The sequence below is a fragment of the Medicago truncatula genome, chromosome 7 (assembly GCF_003473485.1).
Source record: "Medicago truncatula cultivar Jemalong A17 chromosome 7, MtrunA17r5.0-ANR, whole genome shotgun sequence".
Classification (NCBI taxonomy): domain Eukaryota; kingdom Viridiplantae; phylum Streptophyta; class Magnoliopsida; order Fabales; family Fabaceae; genus Medicago; species Medicago truncatula.
The window spans coordinates 46,840,025-46,864,528 of NC_053048.1; the positions used below are offsets into that span (position 1 = coordinate 46,840,025).

Sequence of the window (24,504 nt, forward strand, 5' to 3'; positions counted from 1 at the left end):
CTATGCTTTATTTTTTAGGCCATGAGAATTTGTTTTTATGTTCTATCTCATCGGTGTGGAATGATATGGAAGTCATGTTGGAGAACCGTTCTCCCTAAAGAACACTGTTTTATGCAATAACTTGTAAGAAAAAGAAGAAATCACGAGAGAGGGGAAATGGGTGGGGCTGAGAAGGGAAACTGTGTGAGACCAACTTAAAATAAATGAAGAACATTGTATTTTTGCATTGGAATAAAAACTATATGATTGTTCTTGAATCTCCATGTGGTAATGATGAACCCACCAAAATGCTTGAAGAATACAAATCTTGTTCTAGCATTGTAGATGCTCTAAATTCAACATTCCAAATTAAGCCAAACTTATAAAAATATCTAGCAATTAATCCTAAATATCTAACTTTTTTTATTAGATTTTTATATTGAAAACAACTCATTGTTTCGGATAAAAAATGTGTCAGATAAAAAATGTGTCATTCTTTATATATATATATATATATATATATATATATATATATATATATATATATATATATATATATAAGATCGAAATAAGACGCACAGCCACAATGTTACACAATTAAACCTACAATTTAAATGATAAGGGCTACTAATGCACCATTTTCAAAAGTGGTAGTCCATCCCAGAACCCATTCATCATTACCTCTGGTTTGTTTTAACTAATTTTACTGCTGCTTCATAGCTTTCTAGGAGTACCCTTATGATTCATGTGTACCTTGGAGCAATATATGCTATAAATCTATAATATCATTAGCACCAAAAAATCTAACACAATTTTAGCTGAATAGTGTATTAGACGCCTCATCTCATTTAATACTTCGATAAGTCATTTTTGTTTGTTGTCACATATTTTATCGTTAATGGTTATCTATACTTTTCTTCCAATTCTCTCTGGTGGAGTTGTGAGGAACCCAGTACCCTAGGTTAAAGGGAACTCTAACCACCATTAATAATTTAGTGATGTTATTGGTAGTAATTAATTGATCAATTCTCAGGGCATATAAAGATCTCAGGAATGAAAATATATCTGTCACCAGATCATAGGACATTATTTTAGCCGATCCACATGAATTTTCTAGTCTAAATCATGCATCATACTCTGCATTGAGTGTGTCATTAATTTTCAAACAAACTTATCAATCATAGAAATTCAATTTGAGTTTCTTTTTTGTCATCCTTCCCGGCATTTGAATCCCTAAGAGCCATATAAAAGTTATTTACCATATAAGAAACACAAACACATACGCTAATATACAAAATGTACATGCTAATAATAATTTAAAAAAATGGAAGTGATTGAATTTATTCACATGTACGAATGATACATGTCGAACACCGAATACTCCTTCAATTTAAAGTGTCGGTGCTATATTGGTTACTAATAATCATGTAAGATCGAAGAGTTTTTTTAAACGGCGGGTGTTGTGTAGCAAGCAAATTTGAGGTCGAAAGTCTCACATTACTTGAAAATATGGATTGAACATTTTATAAGTGAGATGACCAACAAATCCAATGTCTCAAGGTTTTGAGTTAAGATGCAGTCTCCAACCACTTGTGTAGTTAGTATCAGAGCCGATTGTCCGACAAATGATTCGATCGGCCCCTTGTGTCGAAAGTCATCCTGACAATGATGTTAAGACGACGTGTCCTATTGATGTGGTGAGTTTCAACGATTGTGCAAGTAAGTGTATATGAATGAAAAACTTCCGCTTTATGGGAACATAATAAATTAATGGCGTTGAACACTTATAAGTGAGAAGACCCAAAAACTTAATACCTTAAGGTTTTGGAGAAAAATTGAGTGTCTTGCTCACTAGAGTAGTTACTATTGACCAATGTTGATGATCATCCAAACTCCCTTCATAACCCAACAATTAGGAAGTTCCACGCTTTGGACATTGACACTTAGCACAACACCAACACATATAATTACATTCAAACAATTTATCTTATCAATTGATGATAAGTGTCGATATGTCGGTGTCATTTTCGTGTATGCGGTGCATCATATATAGTTTACACATACCACTTTACCAGATTATGAAGTGTACTAAAAATCGATGAGAACAAAGTAATCACTAACATGCATGCATATGCAAGGAGAAGATGGCTATAGTATTTCTATCTAAAATGAGATAATAAAGAAGCGTACGTGTATCAAAACAATAATAATAAATGGATATAGAAACGATAGGTGGAGAAAGTCAAGATAGTTACGAAGTGTCTGCCTTATTTGTTTGATCAATTGCTAGCCCTGCATTAGAACATCAAGATCAGACCAACTTGTTGGGTTTGTGGCTCACCTATTTGTTTCAAGTTTGGATTCCACACCACACATAAGACAACTCTACATTTTGTTCTAAATGGTAGTCAGATTAAGTGCTTGGACCAAAGTGATTCTTTTAATCATTTACAACAAAAGTGCTTACATGTGTGTATTTTAAGCAAGTCTTTCTCAAAAGTGCTTGGACCAAAGTGATTCATCACTTACATTGAAATTGCTTGGACCAAAGTGATTCATCACTTGCAGTGAAATCGATGTTTAAATATAAAATTCATTATAATACAAATTAATCAAATATAATTACATTCATTTTTCAGATAAAATCATTTTTCATGTTTGTATGCTTATTTATTGTTTTTAGTTTTTAATTAGGGCCGTCTCTATGAAATAGGAGGTTCGACTCTCTATTTAAAATAGGTTTCCAATAAAATAAAAATGCAATTTTTTTGTGTAGTTAAGCTTTATTAGAAAAATAGAATTAGAAGAGCTTCTAAACATGAAACGAAATACAAAAAAATTAAGTGAAAGAGAGGTGGAATTTACTAACGGCGTCGTTTGAATTTGTCACTTATCCGTTGTGGGAAAGGGAAAAACGAATGGTTTGATTGTTGTGATTCTTTCAATGAAATAGCTTTTCAAATTGACTGATTAAGTGATTATACAAATTGGAGGTGGTTTGATAGTACCAGATTTATGTTCAGATAGAAGAACTAAAGTCTAGAAAAACCTCAAACGTGTAAAGAAGTAACATATATATTTTTTATTTAAGTAGGGGTGGGTATTAGAGTTAATTTTTTTTAGGCCCATAGCTTTTGGAGGCCCGGCTTAATTGAGCACCTTGCACTCTCTCAAGGCCGACCTGTTTTTAATGTAGTGCATGTTTGGTGTAACTCTCGTAAAATTATGGAGGCTCACCGTGATTTCGGGTAATCCACCACAATACCAAGTAGACATTTTGTTTGCGAGTTTGGAGAAGAAGAGGGGAAAACTTTGTGTAAAATGAAGGAGGAAAAGAAAATGGAAGAAAGGATGGTTTCCCAACTATTGAAAAGGGGATAAAAAATCCTCTTAAATTTAAGAAATTCAAAAATTGTATTAGAGAAGGACTTTGGAAGGTTTAGATAAAGAAAATTGTTAATTATCGCGAGATAACATATCTAACATTTCACGAATGACTATTTTACACTTAATATTTTCTCAATGCCATACAATGCCCTCCCTTGTTTTCGTGCAGGAACAAATTTACATGGCTATAAGCTTGTCATGATCTGTTCGGGACATATTTTCCCAAGAGCAATAACAACGCTTTTATATAAATTCTTCAAATTCAATCTATATTGTTGTAAAATTCTCAAATTTAAAAATATATTAACAATAAACGTTCATTTATCATTGTTTATAAAAACATCCACTCAAAAAATGTGAAAGATTTAACTAATTTTCTCTTTACTCCTCTTCTCTCATTTCAAACTCGCAAACAAAGTCTTAGAGATGATTTTAGGAAGAGGTGGGACTTGTCATGTTGAGGAGGGTGACAAAAATGTACCTTACAAATTATTGTCACAAAAAGTAAGTTAGACCACATACAAATTATTGTAACAAAAAGTAAGTTAGACCTCAAAAATGTACCTTACTAATTATTGTAACAAAAATGTACCTCATAATATAGACCACATACATCATTAAATGAATGAACCTAAAAAGTAAATTTTACTTATATTTTGAAACGGATTGAGTAGATGCTTGTTTGGAAACTAACTTGATTATTGGATTTAAACAACACAACAGTGACTCTATACATTGTAATATAATTCCTTCATTTACAACTTTTTAGGTGAATATCTAATTTTGGAGTACGTGTACTGCATAAAAAAAAAAAAGAAGTAGACTTCACATGCTTGGACTCAATGACTATTGGCCAATCTCGGGCACTTTTTTTTTTAATTCTTTTGCAACATAAGTATCAGTAGTAGTACTTTTCTACTAAGAATTATTTTTTTTCCCACTAGATAACTATGTCTAACCTACCATGCCCTAAAGTAACCTCACAAGGCCGGACTCATAAAATGTTTTTTTAAGGGGAATATTGAAAAAATGTTAAATGATAATTGTTGCTGTCTATCATTTATTAGAAAAATACAAAAATAAAACAATAAACACAAACAGTTACTAATATCTATATATAGCTCCAAACTTGAAGTCATAATTATTAATTCTGTTGTGCCTAAAATCACCACCTTCTTTAAAATGTCAGGAACAACAACAATTGCAAAAACAAGGACAGAGTTGTTTCGAACTCGTCTTGGTTCTGCTCTAAGAACAACCTTAGCATGCAGCATAGTTGGTTGCACTGCCCTATATAGCCCTCAACCTATAAAGGGTTACATTAAATTTCCATCTATTTCTTATGTGACAACAATTCTCATAGTGTTGTCTGATGGAACACTTGGTGACGCCGTTAGAGGTTGTTGGCATGTTCTATTGGCAACCATTCAGGTTATGATTTTTTCTCTACTTAGCTTGCAAGTTATAAGACCCGATAACTTCAGCAACTGTATGGCTGCGCTAGCCGTGGCTACCGGTGCATTTGTGGTGGCGCTGCCCAAATCGACACACTTGTTGACTAAAAGGATTGCATATGGACAGCTTGTGATAGTATATGTGAGCACAGTTATACATGGTGCTCAAGAAGGAGTGGCTACGCATTCAATTCATGTGGCTTGTTCCACTGCACTTGGAGCTATAGCTTCTGTTCTGGCCATGTTGCTGCCCCTGCCCTATCCTCGGTTTGCTTACAATGAGGTAATTTAAACTTTTTTTAAAATATTACAATCATGCTAAATTTTTTTTTTTTTTTTTTTTGTTAAAAAGTTGCTTCTTTTGTTTTCAAATATGATGAATAATGCTTCACAATTCAGAATAAACAGGATATTCATTTCTCTTTAGAAAAGCAGTGCAGATGCAAATTAAGTGATTTTAGGCTTATTTGTTACAATTTTTTCGTAAAAAAAATATTATTTTTAACAAAATAATCACTTTAAAAAAATTTCATCTGTTTGTACAAACTATTTAAATGAGAAGCTATTTATAGTAACTTTTTCATACGATCATTTTTTTATTCAATAAACAAACACAAAATAACTTCAATTATTTTTTAAATTATTGAGTATCAAAACTTTTTTTTTTTTTTGTGTTTTGAAATTGTTAGAAGTACAAGGGATTTACAAAAACAATTAACACAAATAATGAATACGCAATAATTCTTGTTAAAAACAATAAATACTCGATAATTTTTTTTTGAAGGAAATAAAAACTCGATAATTGTTTACAAAGTTCAGCTAAATGTCTCTTTAGCGAAACAACTCTTTTTTTTTTTTTTGACGTGATTTCGGGAAACAAGTCTACCTGCATGTTGGTAACTATGAGCCGTACCCAATCGAAATAATTGATAGTCAGATTTAACAATTAAATATTTTTCAAATTATTGCTATTGTTATGATATATATATATATATATATATATATATGTCTACCAAATAATTTATATATATAATTAATATTTTTTATTTTGACGATATATAATTAATCTTTATGGCACTTTCAAAATGTGGGTATAATACCTTTAAAAGAAAAGTGGGAATAATAATATATTTGGTATAATATAGTTCCAAACCTCCAGGAATCGATTGGGGATCCAATCAACATCTTTATGATTGAGAAGAGAATACACGATGAAAGTTGCAAGCTGTATAGTGTTCTGATGTCACTATGCATTTGTCACTTGGCTCAATTTAACGTACATATACACCTTCAATAATTTTTGTAAAATATAAAATTAACCAATTTAATCATTAAAATGAATGTCTGAATACATATAATCATTAACAAAATACATAATCCAACGTTTGAATTGACATATTTTATAAAAAAATAAAATAAAATATATATTTAAAAACGGTAAATCTGGAATTTGGATGGATCCAGTCCAAACTCATATGTCTGCGTAACCAATAAAGCATTTTCATTTTCATAAGATAGACAGCGCAAGCCAATCTGTCTCCAAGTGTTTGTGTATATTTGCATGAAGAGAAAGACATTTGGTTCATTCTCCCATCATTTAGCATAATAATTCGTAATAAGAAACAAAAAATTCATGAACGGATGAAACCAACTAATGTCAATTTGTTTCTCTGATCTCATCGATGCACCATGTATAATTTGATGCAAGTAAGAAAAATCTTTGTTTTTTTGACTGGAAAGTAAGAAAAAATCTTAACATGTTACTATCACAACCAAATTATTATATTTGGCATTGACACTTGACAAGTGAATTTTTTCTTAATATAATTTCTGATATTTGTAAATAATCACATATATTACAGAAGTTCTCTTTCAACAATAATATTTTAAGCATATTTCAATAAAATAAAATAAAAACTATTTTAAGCAACTTTCCAAAATCATGACTTTATCATATTTCATTTATGGATTTAATTTGAGAAAATAGGATACATCTTAAAATAATTGTACGTTGTCATCCAATAACAAACAACTATGTATTGCATCCCTCTCAAAACAAAAAGACTATGCATTGCGTCAAATTACCTCACTACCCCTCACTTCAATGATATGACGTGGAAAAAAATAGTTGATTCTTATTGAATGTTAGTGTTGTAACAATTGTGTTTTGCGTGAAATTAGTTTACACTTGCAAAACATATCCATTAAACTCATTTAATTTATATTCAATGTTAGTGTAAAGTTTAACATATGCATTCAATAACGTGTTCTTACGTCGTTTAATTTGTTCAAACACATGGATTGTCATAATTATTAATTGATTTGAAAACTAAAGCGAAGATATTAAAAACACACTTTGCACATTGTTTTGCTTTCAGGCAAGGAAGTTCAACCAACTATACATTGAGAATACATCTGAGAGATTAAATTGCAATATAGAGGCCATCTCAGCCTCAGACAACTCAACTGCTGTTGGTTTTATAACTAAAGCCAAGTACCTCTCCACAACAGGAGCCAAGCTTCTCCATAGTATCACAACTACACTGGTAACTTAAACAAAGCCTAAATCATTGCATTCAAGTTCAACATTGAAGTAGCTTCAGTATTAAATTTCCTAGCAGTTGCAAATAAACTAATAAATTATGTTTTTTTTAAACAAACAGGATGGCATGCATTGGGAGAGACCTCAGACACTAATTTCCAACTCTTGTTGCATTGACCCGGAAGAGAAACTGCAAGATTTGGAAATACCAATAAGAGGGATGGACATTGCTCTATCGAGCGGCATGTCTTTTCCTGTTGGTGTTATTGATGAGGAGCTAAGAGGTGTTCTGCTCAATTGCAGAGAACAAATCAGCCAAAAATTAGACCAGCAAGCGAAATGCTTTGTTCCTTTTGATACAACCACAACTCAAGAAATGAAACAAGACATTTTCAACAAAAACCCTTCCATAGCCTACAAAAATCTCCCAACATCATTCTTTTTATACTGTGTGCAACTACTCCGAGATGACTTGTCTATTTCAAAGAAAACTGACCATGTGCAGAAAAAAGCTCAGAAAAATGATGATTCCCAATGTAGCTCCAACAAGCTCAGAGAGCGTTTGATGAACTTGATTCCCAGCAACCAAAGCTTGATCTTTGCATTTAAGTCCTCTCTGTCATTAGGCTTTGCTGTGTTCTTTGGTTTGATATATGATAGGGATAATGCATATTGGTCAGGACTCACAATTGCAATTAGTTTCGTGACTGGACGACAACCAACATTCTCAGTTGCAAATGCGAGAGGTACAGGAACAGCTATGGGATCAATCTACGGGATCATATGTAGCTTCATTTTCCAAAGATTTGTGGACTTAAGGTTCTTAGCTCTCATACCATGGGTCATTTTCTCTTCTTTTCTTCGGCAAAGTAGAATGTATGGCGAATCTGGGGCAATTTCGACAGTTATAGGGGCCTTGTTGATCCTTGGTAGGAAGAACTATAGTACCCCGACTCAATTTGGTGTTGCTAGAATGGCAGAGGCTACAATAGGACTCACTTGCTTCATCATCATGGAGATTATATTAAGCCCGTCAAGAGCTGCAACCCTAGCAAAATCAGAACTTTCTCAAACCTTGAGAACGCTTCAAGATTGCATTAAGCAGATTGCCATGATTACCCCTAACGAAAGAGATACGTCGCCTTCAAGTTATCAAGCACTGAGAGAAGAGCAAAAGAAGCTTAAGTCTCTTGTGTGTCGATTAAGAGAATTTACAGCAGAAGCTGAAATGGAGCCAAATTTCTGGTTCGTACCATTTCATACTACCTGCTACAGCAATATGCTGGGTTCTCTATCAAGGATGGTAGATCTCTTGCTTTTTGTGGCATACTCAATGGAGCATGTTTCACAATTGACACAAAAAGATGGAGTAATTTGGATGGACATTCAAGGTCAAGGGAATGAGAATGTGAAGATTTTTAAGAACAGAGTTGCCCCAATATTGAAAAGCTTGGAAGAAATAACAAGGACGAAGTCTATTAAGAAACTTGAAAATGAGTTGGAGAGCAAAAATGTTCCTCGCGATCTCGAGTCACAAGAATATCTCAATGCAGATGCATTTGGGATCTTGAACAGAGATGAAGAGGTTGATAGCATTACAAACTCTTTCCTCCAACATCTAGAGGAAATTGCTGACAAAACTCTTACCAACAAAGATGAGGAGATGCTTAAGATTCAGATTCTTTTTCATTACAGCTGCTTCGGATTCTGCACCGGTAGCTTGATGAGAGAAATAACCAAGATTGAGGGTGAAATAAAAGAACTGCTTATATGGGAGAACCCCGCAAGTCAAACAAACTTCAAAGAAATTCACTCTAAGATCAACGCTCTGCATTCATAGTAAATCTAGCACTAGACTCAAAAATGACCGAAACAAGTGGCTTAGATTTACGAGTTGACCAATTACATGTACATTGTATCTTATAATTTTTTTTTTATCAGAGGTAGTATCGTATATAAAATCATCCAATTGAAAAGACAAAGTGATCCAATTCCAAAAACTAACTTTTGAAGCATCCAAAAATGAAATTACCTTATTCTTCAATGCACGTCAAGTAGCATCCATGGCAAAGGCAAACGTATTAATGATATCTTAGTCTGAACTCACAAAGAAAAAAGACACTACAATACTATATTGCTCACATCATGATTGCACCAAGATATTATAACACTTCATCTAGTAAACTTACTAACCTTGATTCATTCTTTACATTAGCTTATTTATGAAAGTTCCATGACCACAAGTCTTATCTCACGCATACAACAAAAACAACAACAACAACAACCAAGTCTTATCTCATTAAGTGAGGTCAGCTACATGGATCAAACAACGACATAATGTTCTATCATATATCATGTCTCTATCCAACTCATTAATCTATAAATTTCTCTTGTAGTGTTTTTAAGTCTTCCTCTACCTCTAATGATTTAACTATCCTCCATCTAATCTACTCTCCTTTCAACAAAATCAATAGGTTTATCTCTACATGCCCAAACCACCTAATCCGAGTTTCCACCATCTTTTCTTTGATAGGTGTTTATCCCCAACTCTCTCTAATGTTGTCATTTCTAATTCTTTTTTGTCTAGTTTTACCACACATCCTACGCAACATCTTCATCTCCGCTACACCTATTCTTTACCGCCTAATAATTCATTTCATACAACATCGCCGGTCTTAAGCACACATAAGCATAACAAAAATAAAAATGTTGTGCTCTTTTGATGTTAATAAAAGTTTTAGTACCAAGCTAAAATTAATATTCCCAAAATGAGGTTCATAATTATATCACTTAAAATTCCATTTGTAAAGCATATCAGTCTACAACATAAAAAAATTACATCTTGAACTTCAAAACTCTCCTAGTTTCCTTCATACTTTGGGTCAGCCACGACATAGTGATATGCTATCACCAGGACGAAGATGAAGACGCCGAGAAAATTGGCAAAGAAACCCAGATCATTATCATCAATCATCTGTAACATCACAGTAAATAAAACATTCGTGAGTAACCTGGTTTGTGAAATCACAAAATGGATTTATATCATGAAAATCAATCTAATTTTTTTTAACCATACCATCAAGACCACAAATTCAGATGAGCAACAAAAAGGTTAAAGAAACCAACTAGCTAAACCTCTAATCATAATCTAAAATTGTAGTTCCTGATCGCAATTGTGATAGTAATATAGGCCCTGTTTGAATAAACAACTTAATTTTCAGCTTACACATAAGTACTTATCATGATTAGCGCTTATGTATAAGCTGTTTTTATAACAAAAGACAAAATAAAGTTAAATTGTTTTTCCATAATCTATAAGTTGTTTCTATGAACTACCTTAGAGAGTTTCTGAAAGTAAGATGAAAACAGCTTATAAACATCTTGATCTCATAAGCTATTTTCATAAATTCTACCAAACAGTTTCACAAGTGCTTATGCAGCAAATAGCAAATTACTCAAACACGTCAATCCAATCAGGCTCACAATGTATTAAAGGATTTTAAAATCTCTGCGACCAAATCAGGATTGCATTTACAGTTGCATATCCATTTGTCCACAATTTTTAACCTGGCTTACCAATTGTAACATTTATTTTCTCACAATCATATATACAAAAGTTCTTTTTCCTAATCAAATCTTAAATCCTTTACAACTCAAAATCAGAACAGATCGTTAAGAAGAATAATCAAAATCATCAATTTCATTACGATCCCAATTATCTGAAAAATTAAGGAATTAATATATAAAAAACACACAGTAGAAACGAAAATCCCCGATCTGAAAACTCATAAACCATATCAAGTAAAAAAAGTGTCGCATCTGTAAGAATAAGAGTCGGCATAGTGAATTTGACATGTAGAACAAAGCGATAGCGATAACTGAAAACGGAAATTGAGGAACGATCTGGTACGTGAGAGAAAGGTAAGCATCAGAATCAAAAATCGAGAAGAAGCGACTATACCTTGAAAACGCGGTGGAAATCGGTGTTTCTTCTCCGGTGAATGTTGCTGTTATGTTTCGTTCTGTATAACTTACAAAACTCTGATGCAAATAACTAAGCACAAGAGTCTAGTCTTCATTTCGTTTGACCATTTTACCCATCACAAATTCATAATTTCCAAACACATGGAAATATTTAACGAATTGACAAATTGATCCCTTAAATTGTAAACATCCTTAGATTTGACAACAAAACTCTTACCCGCCCGAACCAATTCGATCTAACGGGTTTTCTTTTCATTAATTAGGTTAGGGTATAGGTTTTCTTCAATTTTAAAATATGAGTACATGGTGGGTAACAAAGATATATGTACACATCTTAAATTCGTTATGAATGTAAAAAATTATTAATATACAACATACAAACCTTTAAATATCATCCATAATTTTTTAGATATTTTTGAATTTTTAGTTAATGTGAATATTTCTTTGGTTTATAATTGATAAATACACATGATGTTAGGTGTTTTCTTACCCGAACGAATTAGATTAATAAAAAAATGGTGGAAATTGTTTTATGACAATATATTCAGTTTTGAGAAAGCATTTGGGTTTGAGATAAATTCAGATTTGAGGTTGAAAGAAGTTATTTACTTTAATTAAAAAATGATTTAACTATTGAGATGAAGATGAGACATAGATACCCAAATTCATCGAAGATGGGGATGAAATTCTATTTCTCATCCCCGTCGAAAATCTGATAGAATAACAAATAAATATATGGTATTCAACGATGATGACATATAAGTTTGACCTTATTATTAACCAACAAATTTCACTTTTCCCATAAAAAATAACTTACCACCGTTAAATATGGTAAAAGTTATAAAAGTTACCATATATCATCATATACTTAAGGTGAAATACTTACCTTCCCCCACCCCAAAATATAATATACTCCTCCTGTTCTTTTTATAAGCGACAAAAGGAGTCCTCGTTTTGGTCCTTTTTTTTTATTATAAGAAATGATCTTCAAATTTCAAATCCAATTCCATTTATACCCTTTTAAGTACTTCCTCTGTCTGAAATTATATGATGTTTTAGTTATTTCACATGTATTAAAAAATGTAATTAATTTTATATGAGAAAATATATTAGAAGTTGTTTTAGAAAATTGTCCTTAATAAATGGTACGAGAATGACAAATTAAAGAATTTGAAAGAAGATAGTAATAAATATTTAAAGATATAATAGAAAAAGTTACATTAATACTTCAATGGTATTGTAAAACGACATATAATTTGAGACAATTTTTTTCTCTAAAATGACATATAATTTAAGACGGAGGAAATATAAATTTATTAAAACAAGATTAATTATAAGTTGACACTCTTTTTTTTTTTTCTACCATCCATGTACACTCCCATATGACACTAGGAAGAAGAGAGAGTGTGTGTGGAGACCACGTCCCTAAGTATCACTTTTGTATGTGGAGGTACAAGATATGTACGCCACATGAGGTGGTCAACTTATCATTGCTCTTAAAACAACAAATACCCACTTCGAACACATGTTCTCTATCAACATGCTATTAATTACTGGAGTAGTTGTCCATGTGACCTTAACTTAGTTGAAAAGGGATAATACATATTATATGCAGGGGTCGAGGTTCGAACCCCGAACATCCCACTTATTTACTTTTAAAGTGAATTTCTCTATCCCTTAGACCACTTGACAAAAAAAAATTACCGAATTAATTCAATTCACAATTAATGATGAAAGGGTGGTTTCGAAAAATGTTCAATTCACAATTAATGAAAGGGTCGTTTCGAAAAAAAAAAAAAAAGAAGTAAATTTTTAGAATCATTAATACAAAAAACTGATTTCTTTTTGGTAGATAGACGAAATGGCAAAGCCATTATAAACTCACACACACAAGTGGAGGTACCGGGGTTCGAACCCCGGTCATGGCACCCCGGTCTTTGTAATTTTTTACATTTGTATTTTATGAAAAGGACGGGAGGGATTACTCATCTTTACCGTCGAATATGCTATTATTAAATCATTTCTAAGCTTGCAAATTTTAAAAGTTTTCGTATCAAAAATATTAACCAAACATATAAATTTATACATAAAAATATGTATATTTTTTTTTATGGAGCAAAATATATGGATAAATTTTATACTTAGAAACATTGGAAATTTTATAACAAACATTGGAATGCATACTTCTACGTATAATTTTTTCAAACTTATAACAAACACTTGAATATTTCTACCATTTTATTCTAAAAAATATAGAAACATAACTTGAAACAAAACACCCTCAAAACTTTCCACCAATAATCGACGATGGTGATAATTTTCTTTTTTTGGTGAAAAAAAACTAGTGTATTTTTTTAATGCATGTATCAATTATGTGTAAGGAATTTTTCTAAATTGAATTATTCAACCAAGTTGATAATAAGTAACAATGCATATCCTCTAAATAAAATGTAAAAATGCTTATATAATTCAATTATTGTACTTGTTTACATTTTGTCAATGAACGAGAGTGGGACTTAAACTTTGGATGATGAAATATATACACACATTCACTTGTTTACATTTTGTCTATGAACGAGAGTGGGAGTAATATACAAGAGGAGTTTCTTTCTACGGTACATTGATACATTGATTAGTTTTCGTACATTCACTTTATATCCACGATTATTTTTATGAATCAAAGAGTTGATAGTCAACTTTTGTATTTTATGAAATATAATTTCATAAGAATATAATTTCATATTTGTTATACTTATAAACAATATACTAATTTTTTTATCATAAAAATATTTAATATTCACTTTTACGAGAAATAAAAATTCAGAAAAAAACTACAAGAATTACTAAAAAATAGTTTGTTTTCTTGTATTTTAAACTCTTGTTTTTTTTCCTTACATTCTACCTCTTATGTTTAGATGACTTTATAATATATTCCTTTGGTTTCTTTAAGAATAAAATAAAAAAATTTAGCTCTTAATTTAATATGATTTAAGAACATTTAGAAGAGATGGTAAAGAATCTCTTCCAACTTGATCAAGGGATCCTGGATTCAAACTTAACTCAAAAATTGATTTTCACAGTTGCACATATCATATCCGATTTGCAAAATAAAGTAATTAATATCCAGAAGTCCTAGCTCAACTGACAAAAATGCCGAAATTGTTAGGCCGGATGCCATGACCGAGGTTCGAACCCCGGTACCTCCACTTGTGTGTGTGAGTTTATAATGGCTTTGCCATTTCGTCTATCTACAAAAAAAAAAAAGTAATTAATATAGGGTAACACTTGAGTGACATAACATTTGATGACATTGACTAAATATAATGTCATAAGTGGTTTTCTTCTCTCTCTCACAAGTTTTATTTTTGTTTTTTGTACACATGTAACATTATAGTTGACCAATGTCACCAAATGCAATGTCACCAAGTGTTACCCTGCCATTAATATACATGTTGAATTATTACCTGGAGCTATAAATTTGATTTTTTCTAGATTACCCTCTCTTATTTAGAGGGTATTTTACTCTCTCATGATATCAACCAATCAAAATGTAATATATATTGACAACATTAAATGTCATAAATGAGTCAATTTTTTTTTTCTAAAAAAAGAATCAATTATAATCATAAGGTAACTTTTAATACTTTTAATTTTTATTTAATTATAGACATGATTACATTAGATATTCATTATCTTATTTATTTGTTACACTTGGGTCCTTTATCTTTATTTTTTTCCGCTCAGGTCTTTTATCTCTTATAAAAGCACATATACATCTTTTTTCTCATTTTTTTATTAAAAAAATGCATAATTTTATTTTTTAAAATATCTTTTTATTAAAAATGAAACAAATCCAGAAATATGATGAAGATGTTCATCCTCTTCATCTTCTTCCTTTAAATCTTCATCATCTTCATTGAATCAAAAAAATTTCTACACAAATATATCTCCAAATATCATGAATTAATGTTATATTCACCTCAAATCTTCTTTTAAACACAAAAATCAAACCCCTATATAGAAAGAGATTTAGTTTCATCACAAAAAAAAAAAAAAAATAGTTATATAAATTGTCACATTGTATATTATTATTATTATTATTTTCTAACTCAATATTCAAGCCCGACATAAAAATAACTCAAAAATTGATAGCAACTTTGCATATCAATTTTGTTGTTTCCAGAACAATCTTAACTTTCGTAAAGCCTAACCCTTCCGTCAGTGACTAAGCCTCCATCATCCGCCTTGCAACATTTGTGAAATTAAGGTTTTGATTTTTGTGTTTAAAATAAGATTTGAGGTGAATATAACATTAATTCACGATATTTTGAGATATATTTTAGTAGAATTTTTTTTTATTTAAAGAAAATGATGAAGATTCAAAGGAAGAAGATGAAGATGATGAACATCTTCATCATATTTTTGGATTTTTTTTTCAGTTTTAATAAAAATATTTTTCAAAAATAAAATTATGTATTTTTTAATTAAAAAAATGCGAAAAAGATGTATATGTGTTTTTAAGAGAGATAAAGGACCTAAACAGAAAAAAATAAAGACAAAGGACCAAAGTGTTACAAATAAATAAGATAAAAGACTCATAATGTAATATTGCCTTAATTATATTTAGGTGTTCAATCTTAATTAATTTACACTACAGGACTGGCTTAGAACAATTAAAATTTCACATCAAATTTCTTTCATCTGAATGTCCTTAAATTTATCAGTTATATTCATAAAATTTATTTCTCTCATTTTGATTGTTCAATTTTGTCGTTCCCAACTGCCGCATTTTTCAATTTTCGTGAGAATCGTCATGATTTCAAATATCGTGAGAATTGTTGTTATTTCCAGTACAACGTCGAGTATAATGACTTGATTTTTCTTTTTGATTTGATTTTTCTTGGTTGTGAGGTAGTTAATTATAACAATTGAGTAAATCATCCGTTGTACTTTGAGGGCTGCTAGCAGATGTTGCCGTTGTGATGTTGTGGGAGTTTGCTAGCATTTTTTTGGTTGTTGCTGAAATGGTTATGTGATGAGGCTTTTGTTCTTTTATTTGGACTTAAAGACTTTTGTTGATAGTGAGACAGGTCTATGCGTGTTAACAGATTTTATTAGGTTGGCTGCTTAAATAAATAAAAAAAGTCACGATACTTGACGCGGTTCTAGAAACAACGACAATTCTCACGATAATTGGAAATTGCAGCAATTTGGAACGACAAAATTGAACAATCAAAATGGAAAGAAGAATGAAAAAGAAACAAAAATTGATCAATATAGAAGAATAAAGAAGAAGAAATTTGAAAGAAGGAGATGTTTTTGTTCTCACGTTTAGGGTTCTGGAATGGAAGAAATTTTATGAATGTAAATGATAAATTTAAGGACATCCAGATGAAAGAAATTTGATGTAAAATTTTATTTGTTATAAGTCTTGTAGTGTAAATTAATTAAGATTGAGCACCTTAATATAAAAAAAATTAAATCATTTGTTGTTTCAAAAAAAAATTAAATAAAAATTAAAAGTATTAAAAGTTACCTTATGATTAAGATTAACTCTCCTTAAAAAAAAAATTAAGATTAACTCTTTTATTTTTAGAAAAAATCTACTCATTTATTTGACATTTAATGTTACCTATATATATTACATTTTGATTGATTGATATCATGAGAGGGTAAATTACCCTCTAAACAAAAGAAGGTAACCTAGGCTTCACCTATAAATTTTCATATTATCTCCTTTTTTATATAATTTTTTTATCTACCTAAAATGTACGATACATCTCCGTATGACGAAAGCATTATTATCGTTGGTTGGTCTTTCGCGTCATCTTCACGTAAGTGAGGTAGGTTATCGTCACACAATTGGGTGTGAAATTGAATTATTTTGGAAAATGAGTTATATAACTAGGGTGTTGTTTGTGAGTGAATTTGGACTTTTTTACTTTGAAAAATGTTAACGAGTGTCTCAGACACATTTTATACATTTTAAATAGTATATTATTTGATCATTATCATAAGCAAAATTTTACTTTTTAAACTTATTCATTAAATAATGTATGTGATCTATTAAATAAAAACATGTTGAGACATGCTTCACTTTTCGACCATAGAAGACATCTATTTTCCGTCCATGTCTTATTTAGGTTTGCTTATATGATTGACCTAAGAGGAAGTGAAACTTTTAAACTTTCTTAGTTCTCTCATTCATAATGTGCTCTACTAAAATAATAAAATACCCAGCAACCGTAAAAAAAAAAAAAAAGGGTATTTTCCCGCAACATTGGTTAGCAACACCCAAAATGCTAACCGGAATTTCAAGAGCACCGCTTAGCATTTTCTAAAAACTATCTATGCATGCATCATAAAAAACTGATCTATTATTTTCGTTTAGTAATTTGTTTTTGACAAAATTAAATGATTTTGTTTATTTTAAATTGATAAAGTATATCGATATAATACAAATTCAAAGTTGTTAAAGAAAAATGATGAATCTGCGAATAAACTCACAATTCCCATGTTAATAGTATAAAACGGCAGCGTAGCAATATGAATATATTCAAGTCTCAAGAATACTCATGTATCCAAATTTACAACGTTGACGACATCATTGATTGAATATGCATTTGTTCAAAACTAATATTTCAACTTAATCAAATAAACATCACAATATGACGGAGAATTAAAAATGTACAAAAAAACAAAATAAATAGAGTCATGCAAAGACGACAAAATCACGAAAACAAAAAACCAAAATTACTGCTCCCTTCGATCCTTATTTTAAGAAGAAAAACAAAAAAACATACAAATCAATGCAATCATTAATTACTGTAACTTTTTGAAGCAATAACTACACTTTAAAAGTTGTTATATTTTCTTATAATTAAGACTATTTATTTTTGAAATTTTTATTCTATATAGGAGGGTACTTTTTTTTTTTAAAAAAAAAAAAATCAAAATGAAATTATATACCATACTAAGCAGCAGTTCCCAAGCACAAGCTGCGCCAAGGGTACCACTAAAAGTTACAAGAGTTCAGTATCACAACAAACAGAGATTACACAAGTTAGTCAATGCCCAAACACTCTAAAGAGCTTGACCACCACCTCTGCGTACCATAAACAAACACATATAATACTTACTTTATGAGTTTATCCCAAAGTTAAATTCATGAATTGTTCTGTTGACGTGTGGGAACAAAACAGTTAGAACATTGACATTATTCAACAAGAAAAAAGAGCATTCGCAATTAAAGTACAAAATGCAGTTGGTAAAAGATGGGTGCAAAATCGTTAAAAAAAAAGAAGTGGTGTAAAATCACACAATTAATAAAAGATAGGGGGAAAAGTACAATTAAACCAAAAACATATCCAGATTTTTAATTGGGAGCGCTCATTTGAATATTACTAGTATGGGTATTTTAATACTAGTATTTGTTCTTAGTAAGTTCTCTTTATTCCAACTATTTTTGGAGGATCAACATTCCAACTTAACATCTCAAAATAATTTATTATATGAAATCCACCAATAATTTATTTACCATTCATTATATTTTAACAATACTCAGTCATTTTAAACAAATTTATCATGTAACAAAGAAATTATTCAACAAGAGAAAAAGAGCATTCACAATTAAAGTACATCTATCTAGATCTTTCAGTGGGAGCTCTCATTTGAATATTACTACCACCGTTTTTTAATATTTGTTCTTAGAAAGTTCTCTTTATTCCAACTATTTTTCGAGAGGATCCTTAAAAGTTTGTTGGTGGGTGTGAATGTAGCTGATTCATGGTTAGCGGAAGTAACAAGTGTTTGAATTATAAAAAAGGGCGATTACCTTTCTTGTATTTGGATTTGCCTATTGGTGATAATGCACGTCAGTTGAACTTTTAGGCTCATTTGCTGGATTGTTTGAAGGCTAGATTGTCAAGTTGAAAGAGCATAATTTTATCTTTGGGGGACCATTTAATTCTTGTGGAGTCTATCTTCTTCTCTCTACCGGTCTACTTTCTTTACTTCTTCAAGGCTCCCAAATGTATAATTTCCTCGGTTGAATTTATTTTAAAATGTTTTTTTTTGGATGGGGATGTGAGAAAAATCTTTTGAGTTGACTGGAACTCTATTTGTTTGGATAAATATGTTGGAGGTTTGGGGTTAGGAGGATGAAGGGATTTAATTTTGCTTTATTAAGAAAATGATGTTGGAGGATGTTAGTAGATAAGGAAGGGTTGCGGTATAGAGTGTTGTTAGCAATTTATGGGGAGGAGGGAAGGAGATTAAAGGAGAGTGTTAGGGATGGATTTGATTGATGGAAGGAGGTGGTGAAGATTTGAGATGGAGTCAGTTCAGATGTAGGAAGCGGGTTTGAAGATAATATTGGCAAGGAGGTTAGGAATGGGGTCTCTACATTTTTTTGGACGGACCATTGGTTAGGTGGGGTGGTGTTTAAGAATAGGTTTAGGAGGTTGTTTTATTTGGCGTTAAATCATACGATATTAGTACCATATGTGTTGAGTTTGGAGCGGGGGAGAAGGTGGTGAGACGTGGAAGTGGCGAAGGAGGTTGTTTGCCTGGGAGAATGAGATGGTGGAACAGTGTTGGGTGTTACTTGTGGATATTTTTGTGTAGGGTAATTTGCCAGATCAGAGGATTTGGAGGTTGGATCTGGTTGATGGCTATTCCGTTCGTGGTGTGTATCAACATTTGACATCTGCCGAAGATATTGTGCGTCCTATTGTTTCTGATTTTCTTTGACAAAAGCGGTTCCTTTGAAGGTATCTTTGTTGGCTTGGCGTCTTTTTCGTAATCGGCGTTCAACAAAATATAATTTCATTAGAAGAGGCATCAGTCAACTTAACTCTTAGTCTTGTATGCTTGGTTGCGGTCAACTTGAATCAGCTTACCATCTATTTTTTGGCTATAACTTTTCTGGTTTGTTGTGGAATTTAGTTCAACCGTGGATCGATTTTGAGTTTAAAGCTCCCTCTCAAGTTTGGAATCATTTCATTCAGTTTGGTCACGCAGTAGACTTTTCTAAAGTGCGGCGTTCTTTTTTGTTCTTAGTTTGGTTTGTTGTTACTTGAGTTATATGAAAAGAGAGAAATGACATGATATTTAATAAGAAGGAGGAATTGATTCACCAACATCTTGATAGTGTTAAGCGTCTTTTCTACTTGCGTTTTTTTTTTTTTTTTTTTATTGAAAATAATTTTTTGACCTTTAAAAAGCTAAATACTCATTTTTTCACAATTTTCAACACAATCTTTTTAATTTGGTTACGATTCCCTACTATTTTTATTTAGGGGCTTGTTAACCAATGTCTTAAATGCAATGGTTAAGGATTCCATTAATAAAAACTTTGTCTTGGAAATACAAGTCTTTACTTTTTTCTTAGCAATAATACATCACTTTTCAATGCAAACTTATTTATTTTAATACTTTAACCAATGCCCCAAAGGCGAGTCAAGATCCTCTCCTTTACAATTGTCTCAATTTCCTCCATTTGGAGAGATAAAAACACAAAAAATCTTGAAAAAAGTATAAAGTAATTAATGATGGTGGGACTCATTTAGTTAAAATATCAACTATTTCTTTTTGGGTAGTGTTAACTTGTGCCTTTATGGCACATGTTAAGAAACCTAAAAGAAGAAGCATTCTCTAAACTTTTGTGTATTTAAATGATTAAAAAGTTAAATATTAAATGCAATGCACACATTTCAATAAGTTTTTTCTATATTTGATCATTAACTTGTGCTTTTGAGGGCACAAGTTAACATTTACTTTTTTTTATGTGCCTATCTTTCTTTAATTTGTTTTGACAAATGAAGAAGATCTTAACTCTCCAAACTAATGGTTAGCATTCTCCTTTTATTTATAATCCACAATGAGATGAATAGGACCTGAATTATGAATTTTTGGTAATAGTTGACTTTTTTCAAGTAGGGGATCATGGCGTCCTTTAAAAAAAAGTAGGGATCATGACATTGCGTGTAATTGCAATTTTTTTTATATTAGTGTCACATTTAAAAGATTTTCAAAAGTCATAGTCTGATCATATCATGGCATAGTTGCAATTTTTTTTATTAAAGTTCAATTTTTACGGAGGATTATATTTTTCTTAATAAAATGCCTAAAAAATAATATTTAAATGCGTAAAATTAATACTCCTTCCGTCTCAAATTGTATGTCGCTTTAGGAGAAAAAATTTGTCCCAAATTATATCTCGTTTTACAATACCCATGCAACATTAATGTTACTTTTCCAATTATAACCTTAATTAATTATTACTCCCTCTTCTTTTAATCCTTCATTTATCTTTCCCATATTATTTATTAAGGACAATTTTGTAAAACAACTCATAATATCTATTTTCTACACAATATTAATTGCATTTCTTAATATGTGCGAAATGCCCAAAACGTCATACAATTTGAGACGGAGGGAGTATGTTTAAAATACAACCTAAAAATGTTGTAAAATTTTGAAAACTAATTTGAATACTATTTTCTTCAAAAATATTTTGGAATATGAATAGAATCCGTACTGAATATTCTGATTTGAATATTTTTTTCTTCGAAAACATTTTGGAATCTGAATAGAATCCTAATGAATATTTAATTATGTTAATTTATTTACTCCCCTCTCACAAATCAATTAATTGGGTTAGAATTAGGGTGTTCAGAACCGAACCGATCCAAAAAAAAAACCGTCAACTGATTCAAAAAAAATCAAAAAACGCAAAAAACTGATTTTTTTTGGATGTGTTTAGGCCATATAGATAAAAATCCGACTGGTTCGGTTCGGTTTATAACTTAATGACCAAACCGAACCGAACCACACTTATTATAATGTTACTAGACTCTTCTAGTTCTCTAGACCGGTCCATTACAATTTGTTAACTTAAACTCTTCAATAACTCATCAAATTACCAACGCAACTAGCCAACTACCAAGCAGGCAAGCCTTTTTTTCATTCATATTTCTACTTTGATGTCAATAGCAGGGTCTCGTCTGTTCTTTACAGGGTTCGTATATTTTGTATTACAACTCTGATTCTAATCAGGTGTTTTACCACTAATTCATGTTCATCATAAGCATAAAAAATAGTCAACATTGTGCCGAAAAAAATAATCAGATTTTCAATCATTGTATCTTGATTGAAAGTTTCAGTGCCTCATTTAATTTTGTTGGTTACATATTTGGCTTCGACGAAGACTTTTGATTTTGATTAGTTTACTAAGACGTGAGTGAGAATTAAGGAATTGTAAAAGGAACGAGTGGTACCTATTAAGTGAACAAGCAAATTTGAGGTGTTTAATTCATTCAGTCACCAACTTTTGCTGTTTAATTCATGGCTAAAATATGCATTTCATCCCTGTAAATATAGGTCATTTGAAATTTCATCCATAAACTTGCTAATTCTTCTATTTTGCCACTGCAAATATTAAACATTTGAAAATTCGTCCTAATCTCGTTTGATTACTGACGTGGCATGTCATTAGTGACATAGAAGTGACGTGGCATAAGCTGATTGGTAGAAGACCATGATTAGTCAACAAATAACACTTGAATTGACCTTTTTACCCTTAATGAACAAAGACAAAATTGAAATGTCAAAATTACCAATGCCTTCTTCCCTCATTCTCCTTCTCTTCTTCTTCCTCTCCCTCTCCTTCCATTTTGATCTGCACCTCCCTCTCTCTCTCTCTGAAGACCGTACTCATCTTCTTCCTCTCCCTCTCCTTTCATTTCGATCCACATCTCTCTTTCCATCTCTCCATGTTCGATCTACACCTCCCCCTCTCTCTCTGTTGCACTATTTCCTTGAATCTCTCTCTGTTTGAACTGTTCCTCAAATCTGGAAACGTAATTCATTTGCGTAATAACAATCAATTTGTACAAAAAAATTGTTCCACAACAATCGATTTGTGCAAATACCCAGATGCAAAAAAATTGTTCCATACAAATCGTAATTCAGTTTGGAAGTAGGGAGGATTAACACATTGAAAATATCCAGATGCAAAGTTTGAAACTTTTGGGAAAATTAAAATGAAAGAGAAAGAGGGAAATTGGAATTGTGAAGCTTAAAGTGAGGATTTTTGAGAAATTGAATTATGGGAGAAAGGTTTACGATGTGGAAATAGGAATCTGATAGCTTTGCAGGCTTGTTGAATCTCCGACGCGGCCGTGGGATAAACGGAGGGAGAAGGAGTGCGTGGGTGGTGGTTGTTAAACAGAATGAGAGTGAGAGGGAGGGGGGAGCGGGAAGAAGAAGAGAAGGAGAATGAGGGTAGAAGATAGGGGTAAGTTGGTAATTTTGCATGATATTTGATGACACATCCACTAATGACATGCCACGTAAGTAATCAAACGAGATAAGGACGAATTCTCAAATGCTTAATATTTGCAGTGACAAAATGGAAGGATTAGTAAGATCAGGGATGAAATTTCAAATGACTATATTTGCAGGGATGAAATACATATTTTAGCCTTAATTCATTCACGCGTGTTTAAGAATTAGATAGTTCATTTCTTAATCTGCCAACACTCCAAACACTAGTCAAAAATTTCTTTAATAGTTGCAATTTGTTTTTATTATTACAGGTTACAAAAGTTTCTTTATAATTACATGATATTTGCTTAATCAATTGCTATAGGCTATACAATTATATGAAAGAAAAAGTTGTTGCATATGTATACCAAATGTTTGCAGCAACTTATATATACACAATGTGTAATATATGAAAAAAAATCCCACAACTTATAGGATTAGGAAATAATTTTCTACAACCTAATATATGAAAGAAAAAAGAAATTACTATAAATCGTACTTATACTTTATATGTGTACAGCAGAGGAAAAAGCTTCTCTCAAAATTTATTTTTAATAAGAGCATTGCTATCACTTGTTTACAATTTGGATAACCGAAAACCGATTCAAATTAAACCGTGTTAAATTGGATCCGATCGGTTCGGATATATTTTTTAGCACCAACCGAACCGTACATATTTTATTTTTTTTGGATCGGTTCAATTTTTGCCTCATAATCGAGCCGAACCGCACCGCGAAGACCCCCAGTTAGAATCCTCTCTATTTGAAAAAATAAAACGAGTATACAATTTGGAGAAAGATAGACATATAAAATAGTTAATGGATCTTACCA

At 31.3% G+C, this 24,504-nt stretch overlaps 2 protein-coding genes across 2 annotated transcripts; one reads left to right on the top strand and one right to left on the bottom strand.

Moving 5' to 3' along the window:
* The first annotated feature begins 4,517 nt into the window (after positions 1 to 4,517).
* Positions 4,518 to 9,374, top strand: LOC11437957 (uncharacterized). The gene is made up of 3 exons (XM_003625442.3): positions 4,518 to 5,103; positions 7,199 to 7,366; positions 7,484 to 9,374. Exons 1-3 carry the CDS (start codon positions 4,549 to 4,551, stop codon positions 9,200 to 9,202), a joined length of 2,442 nt encoding a protein of 813 aa, XP_003625490.1. The 5' UTR covers positions 4,518 to 4,548; the 3' UTR covers positions 9,203 to 9,374.
* Positions 9,375 to 10,087: 713 nt separating this feature from the next.
* Positions 10,088 to 11,467, bottom strand: LOC11419486 (dolichyl-diphosphooligosaccharide--protein glycosyltransferase subunit 4A). The gene is made up of 2 exons (XM_024769653.2): positions 11,324 to 11,467; positions 10,088 to 10,336 (listed from the first exon to the last, which is right to left on the bottom strand). Exon 2 carries the CDS (start codon positions 10,334 to 10,336, stop codon positions 10,223 to 10,225), a length of 114 nt encoding a protein of 37 aa, XP_024625421.1. The 5' UTR covers positions 11,324 to 11,467; the 3' UTR covers positions 10,088 to 10,222.
* Between the last annotated feature and the right edge of the window lie 13,037 nt (positions 11,468 to 24,504).